This window comes from Leptonychotes weddellii, chromosome 2, assembly GCF_054177405.1.
Source record: "Leptonychotes weddellii isolate Sample4059 chromosome 2, ASM5417740v2, whole genome shotgun sequence".
Classification (NCBI taxonomy): domain Eukaryota; kingdom Metazoa; phylum Chordata; class Mammalia; order Carnivora; family Phocidae; genus Leptonychotes; species Leptonychotes weddellii.
Genome location: NC_138370.1, coordinates 32,874,776 through 32,893,704, shown reverse-complemented (window position 1 = coordinate 32,893,704; position 18,929 = coordinate 32,874,776). Strand labels below are relative to the sequence as shown.

The 18,929-nt window shown below is 43.6% G+C and overlaps 1 protein-coding gene across 1 annotated transcript in view; it reads left to right on the top strand.

Moving 5' to 3' along the window:
* Window positions 1-8,263, top strand: part of CHRNA6 (cholinergic receptor nicotinic alpha 6 subunit) — a 17,934-nt gene extending 9,671 nt beyond the window's left edge. The window contains exons 3-6 of the mRNA XM_081813054.1: window positions 3,035-3,079; window positions 4,367-4,476; window positions 4,556-5,547; window positions 7,135-8,263. Coding sequence (XP_081669180.1) covers window positions 3,035-3,079; window positions 4,367-4,476; window positions 4,556-5,547; window positions 7,135-7,262 — 1,275 coding nt within the window. The 3' untranslated portion in view covers window positions 7,263-8,263. The remainder of the gene's footprint in view (window positions 1-3,034; window positions 3,080-4,366; window positions 4,477-4,555; window positions 5,548-7,134) is intronic.
* The last annotated feature ends 10,666 nt before the right edge of the window (window positions 8,264-18,929 follow it).

Here is an 18,929-nt window from a genome sequence, read left to right as displayed (position 1 = left end):
TTTTTTTTTTTTTAAGATTTTATTTATTTGCAAGAGAGAGAATGAGAGACAGAGAGCATGAGAGGGAGGAGGGTCAGAGGGAGAAGCAGACTCCCTGCTGAGCAGGGAGCCCGATGCGGGACTCGATCCCGGGACTCCAGGATCATGACCTGAGCCGAAGGCAGTCGCTTAACCAACTGAGCCACCCAGGCGCCCCTAATGTAGCCATTCTCATTGGTGTATTAGAGGCCACCTGTTCTCGGGTAGGGCACCAAAAGTCCCTGTGGATCATATTCATTGTTGTTCTTGAGCCATGGTGAGCTCTGGGGATGGCTCTGTGATGTAGGACAGCCAGGATGCACAACCACCAACTCCCTTCTCAAAGTCTCTAGGCCTCTTGCTGCTCTACCTAGAAGTGTTTTTCTGCCATACAGAATGACTCTGGTCACAGAGTTTTCTGGGTGGATGATCTTTCAATGTTAGAGCACATCTACTGTCCTCCCAACAGCAATTCAAGACAAAGCCCCTGTCTAGTGTTTTGATGGCCTCCCATATCTGAAATGACAAACTTAAAGGCCTTTAAAGTGTAGTCCACCTGGCCTTTCTGATCTCAGTCTCCGCTGCTCTGGAAGCTAATCAATATGAAATTGTAACTCCAATCCTTTGATGCAGGCAGGGTTCCAACTAATTTATTTTCCCAAGAAAGAGATACAGGGCAATGGTCCCAGGAATGTGGAATGGTATTGTGGGTCTCTGGCCTCCTCCAGCTGGGCTGTCTGATGGTAGTGCCCATGACCATCAGTGTGGTTTGGAATTGGGTGGAGAACAAGACTTGCCAGAACAAGTCCTGATCCATAAAGTTGGCTGACGCCCCTGAGGATGTCCACACCACACGGAGCCTCACCAGCCTGTGGATGTGTTGGGGGGGAGACAGAGATGTTGTCGGGATGATATTGCCAACAGATTTGAATGATTTGAACACAGTGTACTAGTTCACAGTGTACACTAGTTCTATCAACACAGTATACTAGTGTACAGAGAGGATGCAGTCTTTGGAAGATCCTTAAGACATTTACCCTTAAGACCTTCCTGGACTGCATCGTTAGTCCATTCCTGATTGGCAGCCAACGGATTTATTGACATGGCCTCTGCTGGAATCTATAGGTCACAACATAACCTCGAAAGCAGAAGGCATCAGCCTTAGGCTTGGGTGATTATAAAGCCATGGACTGCTTGGTCAATGGATAGGTATAGCCTCTTTTTTTTTTTTTTTTTTTTCTTTTCCTGGCTAATAGGAAACCATGAATGTAACTCCTTTTGTTCACCTTTTAAAACCCTGGGGCTTACTATGACTTGACACAAACCCATTTGAAGGAGGAAGCTTGGCAGGGGAGGTTGTGAAGTACAGAGCAGCTCAGTGAAAAAGAGCCGGTTGGTGTCTGAGTCCTGGCCACAGCTCTGTCAACTACAGTTGAATTCATTTACTCTTGGGGTGTCCATGTGTCTTGTAAAGCAAGATTGGTACTTTTTTTTTTTTAAAGATTTTATTTATTTATTTGAGAGAGAGAGCAAGAGAGAGAACACAAACGATGGGGAGGGGCAGAGGGAGAAGGAGAAGGAGACTCCCCATTGAGCAGGGAGCCCAACATGGGGCTCGATCCAGGACCCCGAGATCATGACCTAAGCCAAAGGCAGACACTTAACCAACTGAGCCACCCAAGTGCTCCAGTTGGTAAGTTTTGGGAACGCATTGTTGGCCACTGGGAACACCCAATACCTTCCAAGCTGTTGTGCTGTAAGGTTGTTGAAAGTTCTGGATATGTCTTCAGTTTTCCCACTGAAGGCTGGTAGCTGCTTAGGAACACATATTTGGGATTTAGGCCTGAAATGTTTTCTTCCTGATAGCTCCATGACTCCTTTCAGGCCATTTAGGTACCGGCTTAAACTACCTCCTCAGAGAAGACTTCTTTGACCATTCTGTCTAAAACAGATGTGTGAGCATATATGTATGCACATATGTATGCACACATACACACATGCACACACACACCACTCCAGCCTTCTCTATTTTTCTTCACAGGACTTATAACTATCATACATTATATTATATATCTATTATTGATTTTTTTGTCTCCCCAATTAACAGTTTAGACACATGAAGGTAGGGAATTTATCCACCTGTTTACTGCTGCAGTCCCAGCATTTATAGAGCACATAATAAGTACTCAATAAATATTCAAGTAATGAATGATTGAAGCAATCAGCATGGCTTGGATGAGAATTGGGATGTGTTGCAATGGAGTGGTAGGTCCCAGCTGGAAAACTCCATGGGGAACTGAGGCTGACATTTCAAGGGGCAATTGAGCTCAGGACTCAGAGCCTAGAGAGTGCCGAGCACAGTTGAGGAAGGGAGGTTTTCAAGGACTGGGGACGAAGATGGTAAAATCAATGAACCAGGGTCTGATACCCATCACCATCTGCAGTTCTTCCCCTCCTTCCTTCCCACTGCCCCTTCTCTTCCTTCTTTCATGGAATCAGAAACCTTTACAGGCTGTGGTGATCAGAAAGGCTTCACAAGGGGTGCTGGGTGGCTCAGTCAGTTAAGCAGCTGCCTTTAGCTCAGGTCATGATCCTGGAGTCCCGGGATTGGGACTGAGCCCCTTGTTGGGCTCCCTGCTCAGCGGGGAGTCTGCTTCTCCCTCTCCCTCTGCTCCTCCCCCTGCTCATGCTCTCTCTCATTCTCTCTCAAATAAATAAATAAAATCTTTAAAAAAAAAGAAAAAAGGAAGGTTTCACAGAAGAGGTGAGACTCAAATCAGATTTGAAAGACAGTCTTTAAGCCACATTTTTTCTCAGAGTCAACAGGGTTGGAACCAGATGTGAAAATATCATATTTCTGGTTGTATTTTATAAGTTGCTTTTTCAGTCCTCTTTCTTTTCCTCTGTTAGTATAAATAACTCAGATTTGGCTCTCTCTTATTATAATTCTTGTTCTAAGATCCACCTTAATTAGCAAGTACATTTAAGGCTAAAAAATATTATTTCTTTTTCCCAGGATGAAGTAAACCAGATCATGGAAACCAATCTGTGGCTACGTCACGTATGTGTCCTTCCTTTGGACGTGTCTTACTCATGTGCCAGGCTAACAATGTCTAATGGATAAATTTCACTAGCATTCCCTCTTTCCATTTCCAAATTATGACAGAGCATAACATATTATCTGTCTCCGAAGCCTAAAATTCAGCTCTGATAACAGCTGCTTGATGCAAACTTCACAGGTGCAGAAACATAGTGATAAAGTTCTCTGGGACACAGAGACCTGTCCCTTCTGGTTTCTGCCCTCAAGTCTCCTATTTTTATCTGTAACTTGAGCCCCAGAGTCAGATGCTTGCCCACTCTTTGATCCTGTTGCACCAGGCCTAAGGAAGTCAGGAACTGAATATGAGAGCCCCTGGGTTAGATTCCCACTAGCGGGTTTTATCAGTTATACCATCTCATGCGTCCTTCTTGCCTTGATCTTTTACACAGACTTTGTAACAAACTCATCATCGTACACTTAAACTATCTTTTTAATATTAGAAATGAGTTGCTACTCCAGTGTGAATATAGTCTATGGAACATAGAAGTTGAGTTTATAAACTTAGCCAGCTAATTAATAATATAGTTAATTATCTAAGTCATATTTGCCAAAATCAGCTCAGCTACCTAGCCACCTATTCCACATGGATTTATTCTCTCAACTTTTGGTAGAAACCAATGTATTCTTGGGCGCCTGGGTGACTCAGTTGGTTAAACTTCTGCTCAGGTCATGATCCCAGGGTTGAGGGATCGAGTCTGCATTGCTCCCTGTTCAGCGAGGAGTCTGCTTCTCCCTCTGCCCCTTCCCCTGCTTGTTCTCTCCTTCCCTCCCTCTCTCTCTCTCACACACACACAAAGAAAGAAACCAATGTACTTTTTATTTATTTTTATTTATTTTTAAAGATTTTATTTATTTGTGAGAGAGAATGAGAGACAGAGAGCACGAGAGGGAGGAGGGTCAGAGGGAGAAGCAGACTCCCCGCTGAGCAGGGAGCCCGATGCGGGACTCGATTCCGGGACTCCAGGATCATGACCTGAGCCGAAGGCAGTCGCTTAACCGACTGAGCCACCCAGGCGCCCATTTTTATTTATTTTTTTAAGTAGGCTCCATGCCCAGTGTGGGGCTTGAACTCATGACCCTGAGATCAAGAGTTGCATGCTCTACTGACTGAGCCAGCCAGGAGCCTTCTAATGTACTCTTTAAATTAGAACTTACTTTTTCAAAAAAACCCTGCTAAATGAACATAGAATTAACATTGGAAGAAAGTTACTAAGAATTTTTTATTCAACTGACTTCTTCTGCCTTTAGATCTGGAATGATTATAAATTGCGCTGGGACCCAGTGGAATATGATGGCATTGAGACTCTACGTGTTCCTGCGGATAAGATCTGGAAGCCTGACATTGTTCTCTACAACAAGTATGGGCTTTTGGCAGCAGTTGTCTCTTTCCAAAGTTGCCTTCGGTACAGCAAAGGGGGTGTCACTAACGGTGTCTAGTTTATTTTGCAGTGCTGTTGGCGATTTTCAAGTCGAAGGCAAGACAAAAGCTCTTCTTAAATATGATGGCATGATAACCTGGACTCCTCCAGCTATTTTCAAGAGTTCCTGTCCTATGGATATCACTTTTTTCCCTTTTGATCATCAAAATTGTTCCCTGAAATTTGGTTCCTGGACATATGACAAAGCTGAAATTGATCTTCTAATCATTGGATCTAAAGTGGATATGAATGATTTTTGGGAAAACAGCGAATGGGAAATTGTTGATGCTTCTGGCTACAAGCATGACATAAAATACAACTGTTGTGAGGAGATATACACAGATATAACCTATTCTTTTTACATTAGAAGATTGCCGATGTTTTATACCATTAATCTGATCATCCCCTGTCTCTTTATTTCATTTCTAACCGTGCTGGTCTTTTATCTTCCTTCTGATTGTGGTGAAAAGGTGACACTTTGTATTTCAGTTCTGCTTTCTCTGACTGTGTTTTTGCTGGTAATCACGGAAACCATCCCGTCCACGTCTCTTGTGATCCCACTGGTGGGTGAGTACCTACTGTTCACCATGATCTTTGTCACCCTGTCCATTGTGGTGACTGTGTTCGTGTTGAACATACATTATCGCACCCCAACAACACACACCATGCCCAAGTGGGTGAAGACGGTTTTCCTCCAGCTGTTACCCCAGATCCTGATGATGAGGAGGCCTCTGGACAAGATGAGGGAGACAAGTTCTGATAAAAACTCCAAAGGCATTTCCAGTAGGTCCACCAAAGTCAACTTTGATCATTGCAGAGAGACCAAAGTTCCTAAAGCATGCTGCCGCTGTCCTAAATCAAGTGAGCTTGCCGCCGGCAAGAGATCAAGTCATCAGCCTTTACAATGGATGACTGCGAATTCAGAGCGCTCGCCTGATGTCGAAGATGTAATTAATAGTGTTCAATTCATAGCAGAAAACATGAAGAGCCAAAATGAAACAAAGGAGGTAGGTACCTGGCTCTGCTGGCCTGTCCACCTGTAGCAGGCTTAGAGGCACTTTATAGAGCAGGGTGGATCTTCAGTGTGAGTTCTGTTTCCAAGATGGTCAGGGAGCATTACTCTAAGACTGAGTTTGGTTATTATGCAGTTATGGGTGAAGTGGCCTGGGGGTTGGGTGGAGTAAACCATAGTCTCATTGCAAACCTCCACCTCTGAAAATGTTAACTCCAGTGAAATCTGGTTAAAATAAACATTAAGGACAACCTTGGTTAATGAAAGTGTTTCTTAAAAACAGTGGCAGAGGGAAGGGTGAATGGGGAGATCTGCCCCTCCGAGCAGCCTGCAGTCTGAGAGTACTGGGGGAGGGGACTGAGTCTGCGATTCCAACCCCACTTATTCTACAGGAGAGGGATTTAGGCGTGGACTGAATGAGCCTCAGGGATATTTTTAGCATCAACATAGTCTGCTTTTGTTGCCCAGAATAGCAGCAAGGACCTCCCCCAGCCTCCAAAGAGAGAGCTCAAGAAAATCATGCCAGTTTTCCATTTCATCTGGATGACTAGCTGAGGGCATCTGAAAACCTGTGTCAGGTGTCTGGGTTTGACCTCATACCGCAGCTGCCGGCATCCATATCTCCTAGTGAAAGGTTGTCTCGAGACCCGAAGTCTGCCCCATTGGTGCAGGGGACGATCCTGTGATTGCGAGTCACAAGGCAGGGGTGGAGGATGTATCATGGGACAGGTGAGCCCAGAACTGTACCTTCATGGTGACACCTTCATAAAATGGAGGGAAGAGTTGTTGACTTAAACACCACTGGGTAGGGCCCTCAAGACACCACCTGAGACGTAGGCCTCAGGCATAAGTTGGAGGCATGATCAATTGGAAGCCAGAATCTGGAAGTGTTACAGGATTTTTTCCTCCATCGGTGCCCACGGTTTTTGGTCATGTTGCTGTTTTAATCTGATTGACCCTTCCCGTGCCTGTCGTCCAATCAGGTTTCTGTCATATGGGAAAGGGTGGAGGGCTCCTTCCAGGGTGTGGTAAAATCCTTTTAAGGGGGGTTCCTTTTAGGGCAAAGCGGGGGGCTGGTCCCTGCCTGCCTGCCTTCCAACTGTACTTCATCAGAACGACATGAGAAATGCAATGAACTCCCCACAACCAGCATGACTTTGCAGTCTAGAGGGCTGCCTATTCCTGAGAAGGGGGCCCTCCATCATTCCTCACGTCCTGCACCCCCTGCCCCAAACCCATTTCCCAGACCTGCCAAGGAGTCAAAATATCCAGTGGTGCCAATGGCAAAAGTTGAGCTATCTGAGCAAAAGTTGAGCTATCTCGGGAATGCTTTTTGCAGGAAAAGCCCTTTGTGCTCACTAGGTAGCCATCTGCATGAGGCATGGAAGGGCGCATCCACGCTCTTCAAAGTTCTGTGAACTATACAGGTGACATGGCTTAACCAGGTTAAAACCAATATTTGCTTTAAAAATTGCCAGAGAAGTCTTCTTTGAAAAGGAAGCAGCTTATTTATGAGACCAAGCACATTCCCTATGGTTTCAATATATTTTTAAAATTTTTTTACTTTTTGTTTGCCTTTCAGGTAGAAGACGACTGGAAATACGTGGCCATGGTGGTGGACAGGGTATTTCTTTGGGTGTTTATAATTGTCTGTGTGTTTGGAACTGCGGGGCTATTTCTACAGCCGCTGCTAGGGAACACAGGAAAGTCTTAAGGATGTATTTTCCTTTTAGCTTTTGAAACTTACAGATGCTGTATTTGTTCTTTGTTCCCGACCATCAGGAAAGGGATATAAAGCTTTCCATCCAAGTCCCCCATATACTGAAGCTGATGGCTAGATGGAAAAAGAGGACTTTATTGCAAATCGGGAGGCTGAATGCCCTCCTTTGTAGCACGGAGGAGTACTTTAAGATGTTTTATAACACTGGAGCCCAGAGTTGGCAGCACCCACAGGCTTCTCTTCTCTGTACATGTCTGACTTCCAGGGACACGAATGACCCATAATACAGTGAGCCATGTAATCAACATCAAGCCATGCTAAAAAGGGGTACTCTTGTACCTCCAGTTTCCACTGCTTATCATCCAGACAGGAAACTCCAGCTTGTACCTTGCAGCAGCGCTTAGGAACTATTACACGCTTGCTTTCTTAGGCATGCCTCTGGGTTGTACTCAGACACGTCAGCATTATTTTATATATTAATTGGCAAAAAGTAATAGCAGGTCATCAGGGTGTATCTCAGCAGGCTGCGTCTAATTAGCATTCCTCGGGCAAGAAACTGGAGTGGTAACCCAGCACTGTGCTGGGCATTGAGAAGGCAACAAAATAGGTCCTGTCCGAAAGCGCTTGCAGCTTTTTGGGAAAAGTCATAAACACCAAACACCAAGATCTCCAGGACCAGGTAGCGCGTGAGGAATGTGACTAGAGCAGCTGGAGTAGGAGAGCTCGACATGCTGTGGCCACGCAAACGTGAAGTAACTTCTGCTGTGGGTTAAAGAGCTGGCTGCCCTTGTCAGCTGCTTCCATTTGTTCGTTGTAGCTGAGACTCCAGACAAAGTTATTTCTTCTGTAAGAAATTGTGTTCTGGTACCTTTTGGAGCAATACCTTTTCTGAGAGGGACACTTTGGGAATTCTGTTTCATTCCACTCTAATTTATCTTCATATTTGTTATATTTAAAAAATGTATTTCAAAGCAGAAAAAAATAAATCTACTTAACAAAGGCACTCCTTTTGTTCTTGCCTTTCCCCATCTCGTCCTCATCTGTGCATGCACATAATTTTACACTTCAATTTTACCTTTCAATTTTGTACTTTGCTGTTTTCTCAAAACATGTCAGCAGTATTTCTCCGTGATGTTACATAGGCTTGAATGTGGGGTGTCCCTCTCGCGTGGGGGCTGGCGGCGCGTGGTGAGAGAATTCAAGGGCGGCAGAACAAGGGAGATGGCAGTTTATTGAATACACCTCAAGGGAGCTGCGGACAGGACAGCAGAGAGAGATTGTCTGACATGAGGTGGTGCCAAGGGGCTCTAGGTATGGGGTGGAATGAGAGAGGCATGGAAACGAATAGGATTTTCCCTGTTTTGGTAACTGTGCCTGGGTGTAAGTAGCCCATTGGTCAGCTAGGGCCTATGGCCATTTCGAGGTGGGTCGCTTCCCGAGCCTGCTTGCACTCAGCCCCGTGGTAACCGGGGGCCCTTGGGCCTTGCTCGGGTTTCCGTTGCTCAAGCCTGCGGCCTACCAGCGGCCTCTACATTGACCTATACTTTTTATGATTGCCTAATCTCCGTTGTGTTGATACACCAGAACTATTACCTCATGCTCTTTCTTCCTTGTCTATCTCAACCAGGAGCCTCAACGCACTCTGTGGCACACCGGGCAGAGGTCGTGAACTTGAATTTCTCTGTTTTAAAGTATTTTTACTGCCTTTCATATTTGTGATCATATCTATATTTTTTATCTTTCTTACAATGGTTTGATCTACTTGATACCTTTTTTTTTACTATTAAGCCAAATTGATATTTCATATTATTATTTAAAAAGTTTTATTTATTTTTTAAAAGGCTTTATTTATTTGAGAGAGAGAGTACCAGCAGGGGAAGGGGTAGAGGGACAAATGGACTCCCTGCTGAGCACAGAGCCCAGTGCAGCGCAGCACAGAGACCTGAGCTTGAACCCAGTGTAACAGGAATTTTTTCTCCATTGGTGCCCACGGTTTTTGGTCACGCTGCTTCGGAGAATGAAGACATAGACCAGACAGAGTGGTGAACAGCAAAGCAAGGTTTATTGAGTGATAGAAAAGTGATAGTACAAAGCTCCAGAGGAGGGAGGGGACCCAAGAGGGTGGCCACCGGAATTTCTAGGTCTAGGGTTTTTAGGGCTTGTTGATGGGCTGTTTTAATCTGATGAATCCCCCCTGTGCCTGTCATCCAATCAGGTTTCTGTCATATGGGAAAGGGTGGAGGGCTCCTTCCAGGGTGGTGTAAAATCCTTTTAAGGTGGTTTCCTCTTAGGGTGGGGGGAGCCCCTTGTCCCCACCTGCCTGCCTTCCAACTATCCTTCATCACCAGGACCCTAAGATCATGAACTGAGTCGAAGTCAGACACTTAACTGACTGAGCCACCCAGGCACCCCTAAAAAGTTTTAATAGTGTTAAAATGCGCATGACAAAATTCACTGTCTTCACCATTTTAAGTGTACGGTTCAGTGGTATTCACCACCATCCATCCACAGACCTCTTTCATCTTGTAAAACTGAAACTCTGTAGCCATTAACAGCAACTCATCCTATCCCTACCACTCTGTCTGCTCCTGGCAACCACCCTTCCACTTTGTCTCTATGAATTTGACTACTTTAGGTACCTTATATGAATGGAATCATATAGGATTTGTCTATTTCTAACTGGCTTACCTCACTAAGTATAGTCTTCAAGGTTCATCCATATTGTAGTATATGTCAGCATGTTTTTGCTTTTAAAAAATAATTAATTTTAATTGAAGTACAGCTGACATAAGAATTTATTTGCTTCTTGAGGCTAAATAATATTCCATTGTATGTACTTACAACATTTTGTCTAACCATTCAACCATCAATGGACATTTGAGTTTCTTCTACCTTTTAGCTATCAGGAATGATGCTGTTATGAATAGGTGTGTACAAACATCTCTGAGTTTCCATTCTTTGGGGTATATATCCAGAAGTAGAATTGTTGGGTTATATGGCAGTTCTATTTCTAATTTTTTGAAGAGCCGTCATGCTGTTTTTCCACAGTGACTGCACCATTTTACATCCCCACCAATAGTGCACAAAGGTTCCATTTTCTCCACATCCTTGCCAACATTTGCTATTTTCTGCTTTTTTTGCCCCCTTATAGCAGCCATCCCAATGGGTGTGAGGTGATACCTCCTTGTGGTTTTGATTTTCATTCCCCTAATCATTGGCATCTTTTCATGTGCTTACTGTACATTTGTATTTCTTCTTCTTCTTCTCCGCCCCCCTTCTTCTTCTTCTTCCTCCTTTCTTCTTCTCCTTCTTTGCATATCTTTTTTTGGAGAAATGTATATTCAGGTCCTCTGCACTTTTAAAAATCAGGTTGTTTTCTGTTGTTGTTGAGTTGTAGGAGTTCTTACATATTCTGAACATTAACCCCTTATTAGATATAAAAACAAGACTTGTAAGAAATGCAAAGCAGGAAGATGGGAGGAAAATGCTCCCAGCCAGGAGCAGGGAGACCCCAATCCTGACTTCTTTACACATCCTTTTATACATGAACATACCTCAGACTTTCCAGCCCACCTTGCCAGAATTTGCTCAGTGATCCTCAGAGGAGAGAGGATCTTGTACTCACAGGTAAGCAAACCAGCAATATGAATTTAAAAGAAAGATAAGCATGTGAATAAAAGGGAAGTCACAGCGTTTGTTCAGAAGAACAAGGGGAAGCAAGGATTGAAAACTCATAGTCATGAAGACAGTAAAACATAAAGAATTCTTTGTTAACTGACATTTTTAACTTTTAGAATTGACTTGAAATTACCCTGGTTATGATTTCATTATCAGTATCTGTGTGTGTGTGTGAGTGGGTGCATGCGGCCCCGTGCGCATGCACCCACTCACACAAGTGCACATGCGTGGGAGTGTCTGTGTATCTGAACTATAAGATCAGTGACTTTTTTTTTTAAAGATTTAGTTTATTTATTTGACAGAGAGAGTGAGAGAGCACAAGCAGGGGGAGCAGGAGAAGGAGAGGGAGAAGCAGGCTCCCCACTGAGCAGGGAGCCCGATGTGGGGCTCCGTCCCAGGACCCTGGGATCATGACCTGAGCCGAAAGCAGACGCTTAACCATCTGAGCCACCCAGGTGCCCAAGATCAGTGACTTTTAGGGGTGGAATGGAACTCAGAGATTGTTTAGCCCAACTCTTTTTTTTTTAAATCTCAAAAGGTAGAGTGGCTTGCCCATGATCACACAGCTAACAAATTCCACATCTCCAGATTCTTTCCTCATTTCCCTGACCCCATTACAATTCAGTGGCTCTTGTGAGAAGAGAATCACCTGAGCTGGTCCATCTTCTCCCCCCAACACCCCCACGCTTGCCTTATAAGGTGGGGAGAACCTCTCACTGGCAGGAATCAGGAGGAAGACGTGTAATGTAAGTGAGATGTCAACCAGGTTAGAGAGGTGAAGCAGCGCATACTCCCTTATTTGGGGAAGGTCGTATTAGTGTCAAAGTTTATTTTAACAGTGACAAGGGATACAGGTATGGGCTTGGGTGCTTGAACTTCTGATTTTTATTTTTTTATTTTTATTTTTTATTTGTTTATTTTTTTAAAAGATTTTATTTATTTATTTGAGACAGAGAGAATGAGATACAGAGAGCATGAGAGGGAGGAGGGTCAGAGGGAGAAGCAGACTCCCTGCCGAGCAGAGAGCCCGATGCGGGACTCGATCCCGGGACTCCAGGATCGTGACCTGAGCCGAAGGCAGTCGCTTAACCAACTGAGCCACCCAGGCGCCCTATTTTTTAATTTTTTTTAAAGATTTTATTTATTTATTTGACAGAGAGAAACATAGCGAGAGAGGGAACACAAGCAGGGGGAGTAGGAGAGGGAGAAGCAGGCTTCCCGCGGAGCAGGGAGCCCGATGTGGGGCTCGATCCCAGGACCCTGGGATCATGACCTGAGCCGAAGGCAGACGCCCAACGACTGAGCCACCCAGGCGCCCCGAACTTCTGATTTTTAAAGAAAAACTAAAAATCCAGCTTTTTATATAAAGTCTCCTAGTTTTAAAGTGTGGCAACTAAGTTAAGAAACAAGAATAAAATCTTTGTGTTAGCCAAACGAGCCCAGTGTGCTGGGCCAGGAGTTTGTAGCAGGGCCAGGAGTTTGCAGTGTTGACTGAACAAACTGGGGCTTGATTCCTTCCGTTGGGTGAGGTCCTACCAGAGGGGACCAAGTCTGGGTGGAGGGAAGTGTGAGAAGTGGGAAGGGAGGAGGTGGACTCCGAGAACCAGGAGGCACCCTCTGAGGGCCTAGGGAGCATCTCCTTGGGATGCCTCCACCCAGCCGCAGCCCCTTACAGGGCCTAGCGTGTGCCTCCTGTGTGCGGTGAGGGGACAGGGACACAAGAACAGCGGAACTACACCTGAGCATCTCCTTTTGCCCATCCCCCCCCCTTTTTTAAGGATTCCATTTATTTATTTGACAGAGAGAGAGAGACAGCGAGAGAGGGAACACAAGCAGGGGGAGTGGGAGAGGGAGAAGCAGGCTTCCCACTGAGCAGGGAGGCCGATGTGGGGCTCGATCCCAGAACCCTGGGATCATGACCTGAGCTGAAGGCAGACGCTTAACCGACTGAGCCACCCAGGCGCCCCTGCCCATCCCCCCTTTTGACTTTGAACTGTCATCTGGCCCCTTCAGCAGTATCCAGCCATTCTGAACCAGAAATGCTATTGCGCCCCTTTTACACACACACACACACACACACATACACACACACTCTATTTCCAGTTGGTGTTGGAAAATGTCTAAAAGGACATTTTTGCTTGTCACAATGACTATTGTCACGTAAGGCCTGGGAGCTAGGATGCGAAGCATCCTGCCATGTGTGGGACAGGCCAGTGTAGAATCATCAAAATATCCATGAAAAAGCAGAGGCCTCCTGAGGGTCCCCGTTTGGGGCGCAGGCTGGACAACACACGCTAAGCCGGCTTGTTTAGAGGCCGTCAGACAGCACGCCTCCCACCGCAAGCACACCCTCAATGGGTACTTCTTGGTGGCAAGAACGTCCTTTCTGCAGGACAAACAGTAGGTTGATCCTTCCTGCTCATTTCCCCCGAGGGTCGATTTCTGCCCGGGAAGGAGACCTTTACCTGTGAGCAGGGATGACTATAGTGCTTTCCTCATCGGGCTGTTTAGAAGGTTGCCTGAGTTAATCTTCATAATGTGTATTCTTTTTTGGTATGATTTTCCTTTTTATGTTGCATTCTTCGGGCCTGGCTGGATCTCCTTTGGCTGCCCACAGCTGGGACCACCCTTGAGCTTGGGGGTATACCTGATTTTACGACAGGCCAGGCTGCCCTGCCCCGACGACGGTCTTTCTGGGGTGGAGGATACACCAGTGGATGTACTGCTGCTCTCGGCTAGTTTTCCCAAACCTAAGATTGTCCAGGAACCAAAGAAGTAGTGTTACTTTTATTTTCACTATTATTTTATTGACATACTGAACAGAAAGTCTTAATACAAAGGAGGAATTCATACCAGGTTAAACATAAATGGTAGTCACCGGGGCGTTCATTAAACGAATTCACTTTAATACGTAATAGTAGGTGCTCTGAGAAAGAATTATGACACCACCAAAGGTCCAACCTAGCATAAAAAATGTTACTCTTTGGAAATTGCAGTGTTCTAACGTAGCTGGTTAGAGACCATCTTTAAGGGGTCTACGGTGATATGTAAGAGTCTTTATAACTTTGCTGTGTGTCATGAAGCTATACCACTATATTTACCCCTGGGTAGGGGGAGAGATCAGACGGTTATCATCTTGATCCGGGGATTAGTCTTAACACGGATGATGACCTACGGTACAATATGAACCACACAGCACAATCTATGACGTATTCTGCCAAAAATATTTAACCAGAATTATGTTGTAACTTCCAATTTATAGGAAATAGAAGAAACAGGAATAAGCTAAATGACACCAAAAGCAAGTGACCAGATGAATCCCCAAAATGAGACATTCTTGGTGAAAATTGATCTGGTCCTTGCAACAAGTCAGAGACAAGAAAGAAATGGAAATACACTTAAGAGGCATAACACTATGGTTGAACCCTCTTTTAAACAAGCTGGCTACAAATTTAGGCTGTTCTTGAGATAGGGACTTGAATATGGAATCATTATTTTTTCTAAGTATGATAACAGTACTTTAGACATTTTTCAATGTAGGAAAATGTTTCTTTAAGGTGCATACTGAAAATTACACCCTCATGAACACACACACGGAGCTGCAAATACTGAGAGAGGCTGAGCAAGAGTACAAATTTGTCCTCATTTTAGACAAATTAAACAATCAAATTTTCTGGTGTTGGTTTAATTCATCAACAAATATTAATTAGGCCTTGGCCATGTACTCAGCTCTATTAGATGCTGTTGGGGATATAAGGGATGATATGCTATGATATAACTAAAGGAAATAAAATTCACTTAATAAAATAATAGGGGACAATTACTTTCTACGCTATCTAGCGGAGACTGAAAACACCACAGGCTTTCAGAGACAGGCAGCTTAATCAGGGCCACGTTCTGTGAAGGCTTCATGAGGTGGGGTGTGAGCAGAGATGTAAAGGATGAGGCCAATTTAGGACAGCTCTCTGTGTGTCCGCACAAGTGTGTGGCCCACATGCCCACACTTGTGATGGAAAGTTGTACGGGTTTCACACAATCCACTTGTTGGAAATAGTGAAAGAGGACTTCAACTACCTACTTCCATTCTGACCTCAGTCTGTACTTTCTGATTAAGTTCTTCTTTCCAGCATACCTCTTAACTCAGGCAAAAGACCCAGCTGTGGGCAAAGCATCCTTTGATGGGGACCGAAACCACTACCCCTCAAGCAACAATGGCAGCTGCTCTGACGTCAGCAAGACTCGGGGTGATTGACCCCAAGACAGTGATCGACTTGACCTGTACTGGCCACCTGCATGTACCCACTGACATTTGCCCCACATTTTCCTTATATAAACCTGGAAGGATTTTCAGCACTTTGGAGACAGTCTTTGAGACCTCAGTCCGCTGTCTTCCCAGTGTTGGCCTCACAGGAATGAATTCCTTTCTGGTTTTACCACCACTCGTCTCTCTACCTTTGTTTTATTTTGTTTTGTTTTTAAGATTTTATTTATTGGACAGAGAGAGAGAGAGAGAACAAGCCAGGGGAGCGGCAGGCAGAGGGAGAAGCAGGTTCCCCAGGGAGCAAGGAGCCCGATGTGGGACTCGATCCCAGGACCCTGGGATCATGACCTGAGCTAAAGGCAGATGCTTAACTGACTGAGCCACCCAGGCACCCCGTTTCTCTGCCTTTGGATTTTTGTCAGCGGAGAATGGCCAAACCTGGTCTGCTTGGGACCCCCGGAGCCAGGTGCTCTTGGACCCTTGCCCCCTGGTTGCAATAGCAGGCAGGTTTTGCCCACAAAATATTTTTCTTGTTATACATTTGAAATTAAAATTTCTTAGCTTTAAAGTTATCTTTCGTAGTTACTATCTTTGGGTTATTGTGATGTATAAATATTTATGCTTTCCGGTATTTGAAACTGTTATTGTGTCCTATCTTAAGCTGTGTGTACACATACAAATGTTTGACCTTTGCTGTATTTGTGTCTGGTCAGAAAGAGGCTTGCTGTGGAAAGTGTTTCATGTGGTATTTTTCAAAATTTAAAACTGAATTTGAATTTAAATGCATTTTTCTAAGATTAGTATTGTCATTTACCTAGCAAACTAATGAGTTAGATAAAGTTAAGTAATGAGTTAAAGTCAATAGTGTTCTCAATAAAAGGAGGAACAATGATTTGCCCTTTGAGTCCACAATCCGATCAGGGATTTAAGGCAGGGAATCCTTGATTTTCATCACAGTGTATCCCTGCAAATCCTGTTCTAAAGCAGTGATAAAACAGATGACATTCCCCAAAGGAACAAAGCTATGATTAGAAGTTGTGTGGTTTAAAAATTGTGAAAATCTCCAAAGTATAGCATTTTAGAGCAGGAGAGAACCATGAGTAATAACCTTTAATTAATTGACCAGGAGGGCAAATGACCCACCCAAGGCCCCACAGCCCACACACCTAGGTAACGGCTGGTCTAGAACCCAAGGTCCTAGTGCCCTGTATTTCACTTCACCATGGTGTTTCCCTTTTAAAAATCTGGTAAAATGTGCAGAAAAGTAATAGATATGAAGATCATACAAGGAGCCCAATGTTCTACAATGTATGTGCATAGCACATAAAAATATAATTCTATTGTATAAAATTCAGTATCTATTGAAAAATGTACCAACCATATTAAATATTCCTTAAACACTTAAAAATATATAAAGATGATTTCTGTTTTTGAATTTATAACTGCTTTTGAGGATGATTTGAATGGCATGAATCTCTCTACTAAAGCAGTCCAGGCTTTTTGAAAAAACTCTATTATTTCTGTTCACTATGATCTGTGTTTGTTCTAAAATGAAAACAGATCTGGGCACTTTGTAGGCCTAGGAAAGGGAGCCATACAAGACCGACAGGGTAATTAAAGAAGCCATTTCCAGGAGGAGAGATCAAGGGCACAAGGGAAGGAGAGATTAGGTATGAAAAGGACAAGGGGATAGTTGGTGTGAACAGGATGGAGCTCTGACTGGAAGCAGGAGAAGCAGTTTGGAAACCAGTGCAGATGTCCAGAACACTGTAAACAGCCAGGTGTGAAGATTCCTATCAGTCCTCCTGCCAAATCTAACAACATATGTGGATCATTAACTTCAAGACATGCTTCACTTTTTTTGGGTCAATAATTAATATTTTATTATTGATAATTTTATTCCCAACAGAATCATCTTACCAGGCCCCATCATGTCCAGCATCCACCAGTCTGTGAAGTCAAGATTAATCAGAGTCCTTAAAAATAGGTCCACACCTTCTCATGGTAAAATGATTTTACAGTGTCCTAGTTTCTATATACAACTTCCATAAGGATTGAGATTTAGAAAAGATCAGCATAAAATGGCTGGCTGATGTGTTTCCTTTTTTTTTTTTTGTCCTCCAAATCCTATTGATATATCAAAAAAATGTAAAATGAATACATCCGTTATAACCCTGGAAAGTTGGCTGAGGTACCTTCATAGACCAGACTGGTTGAAATATGTAGGACAGGAGGTCAGATTTATGATAAAACCTAACAGAACAGTGGAATTTTGGTCCCGTGAAGGAAAGATGGGACCACCAAAGAAATTATTTTCTTTCTAACAAAACCCCACAATAATTCTAAGATTATACACAGGGGAGACTTAAGATATAATTCCACTTTTCATTCTGGCTTCCGTGGTCTGTCCCAGCTGGTGGACATTCTGACACAGAAGAAACCAGAGTGGGCTTTGGAGTCAGAGAAACAGTTTAGTGCCCCCAGATTATTTATGGCTGTCAAGAAGAAAGGGGTTCCTTGAATGTAGAAGATGAGCTAGTCACACACCCTAGAGAAATGCTTTCTTGGACACAGACAGTAAAGGAAAGCACCTGGAGCCTGGTGTCCTGTAATTAGAAATGGTTTCCACTGTCAGGTAAAGAAACAATATCAAAAATCAACAAACACTGGAGTAAAACTACCACAAAAGGCATTTTAAAAATCAGTAGGAGAATTAACTGCTGAAGAAAAATTATTTTTTTTTAAATACTTTTTTTTTTTTTAAAGATTTTATTTATTTGACAGAGAGAGATACAGCGAGCGAGGGAACACAAGCAGCGGGAGTGGGAGAGGGAGAAGCAGGCTTCCCGCGGAGCAGGGAGCCCAATGCGGGGCTCGATCCCAGGACCCTGGGATCATGAACTGAGCCGAAGGCAGACGCTTAACGACTGAGCCACCCAGGTGCCCCTGCTGAAGAAAAATTATTAATGCAGACAACAGAAGGAGACTTAAAAACAACCACAATTAGTATTCCTCCAAGTTATTGCAGAGCATATGACATCCAAAAAGAAGAACCGAGTTCTTGGAAATCAAATACATGATTCTTTCACAAACAAAACTTCACCTCAGTAGGTGGGCTGCATAGACAAAGACTGAATATCAAATTAGTTAGCGGTATTATCAAGCTGAAAATGTAAATAATTAAAGAAATAAAAAGTATGAAAGAAGAGTTAATAAGTTAATAAACATGGAAGACAGATCCAGGAATACTAGATCCTTCTAGAAATTTCAAAAAGAAAGGAGGGGGATAATGGAGGATAGGAAATAATAAAAGAGATAAGAGAAGAAAATTTGCATGAGTTGAAGAAAGACATTAATTATCAAGTGCCAAGACAAAAACAGAGAGGGAGAAAGAGAGAGAGAGAGTACAAGCCCTACATTTAGACACATACAGCATATTCAGGTGACATTTATAAAGCCCAAAGATAAAAAGAAAAGTCCAAGAATTTCATAAAGGGAAAAACAGGAATCTATAGGAACAAGGAATAAGAATCAATCCTCACCATACTTCTCATCTAGAACATGGGAAATTGAAAAGAAAAAAAAAAAAGATCATGGGAAATTGCAGAATACTATCTTCACAATTCTGAGGGAAAATGATTTTGAATTCAGAATTCCACACTCAGCTAACCTATCCTATGAGGGCCAACCTACCCAGTTTCAGAAATGCAAGGATTCAGAAA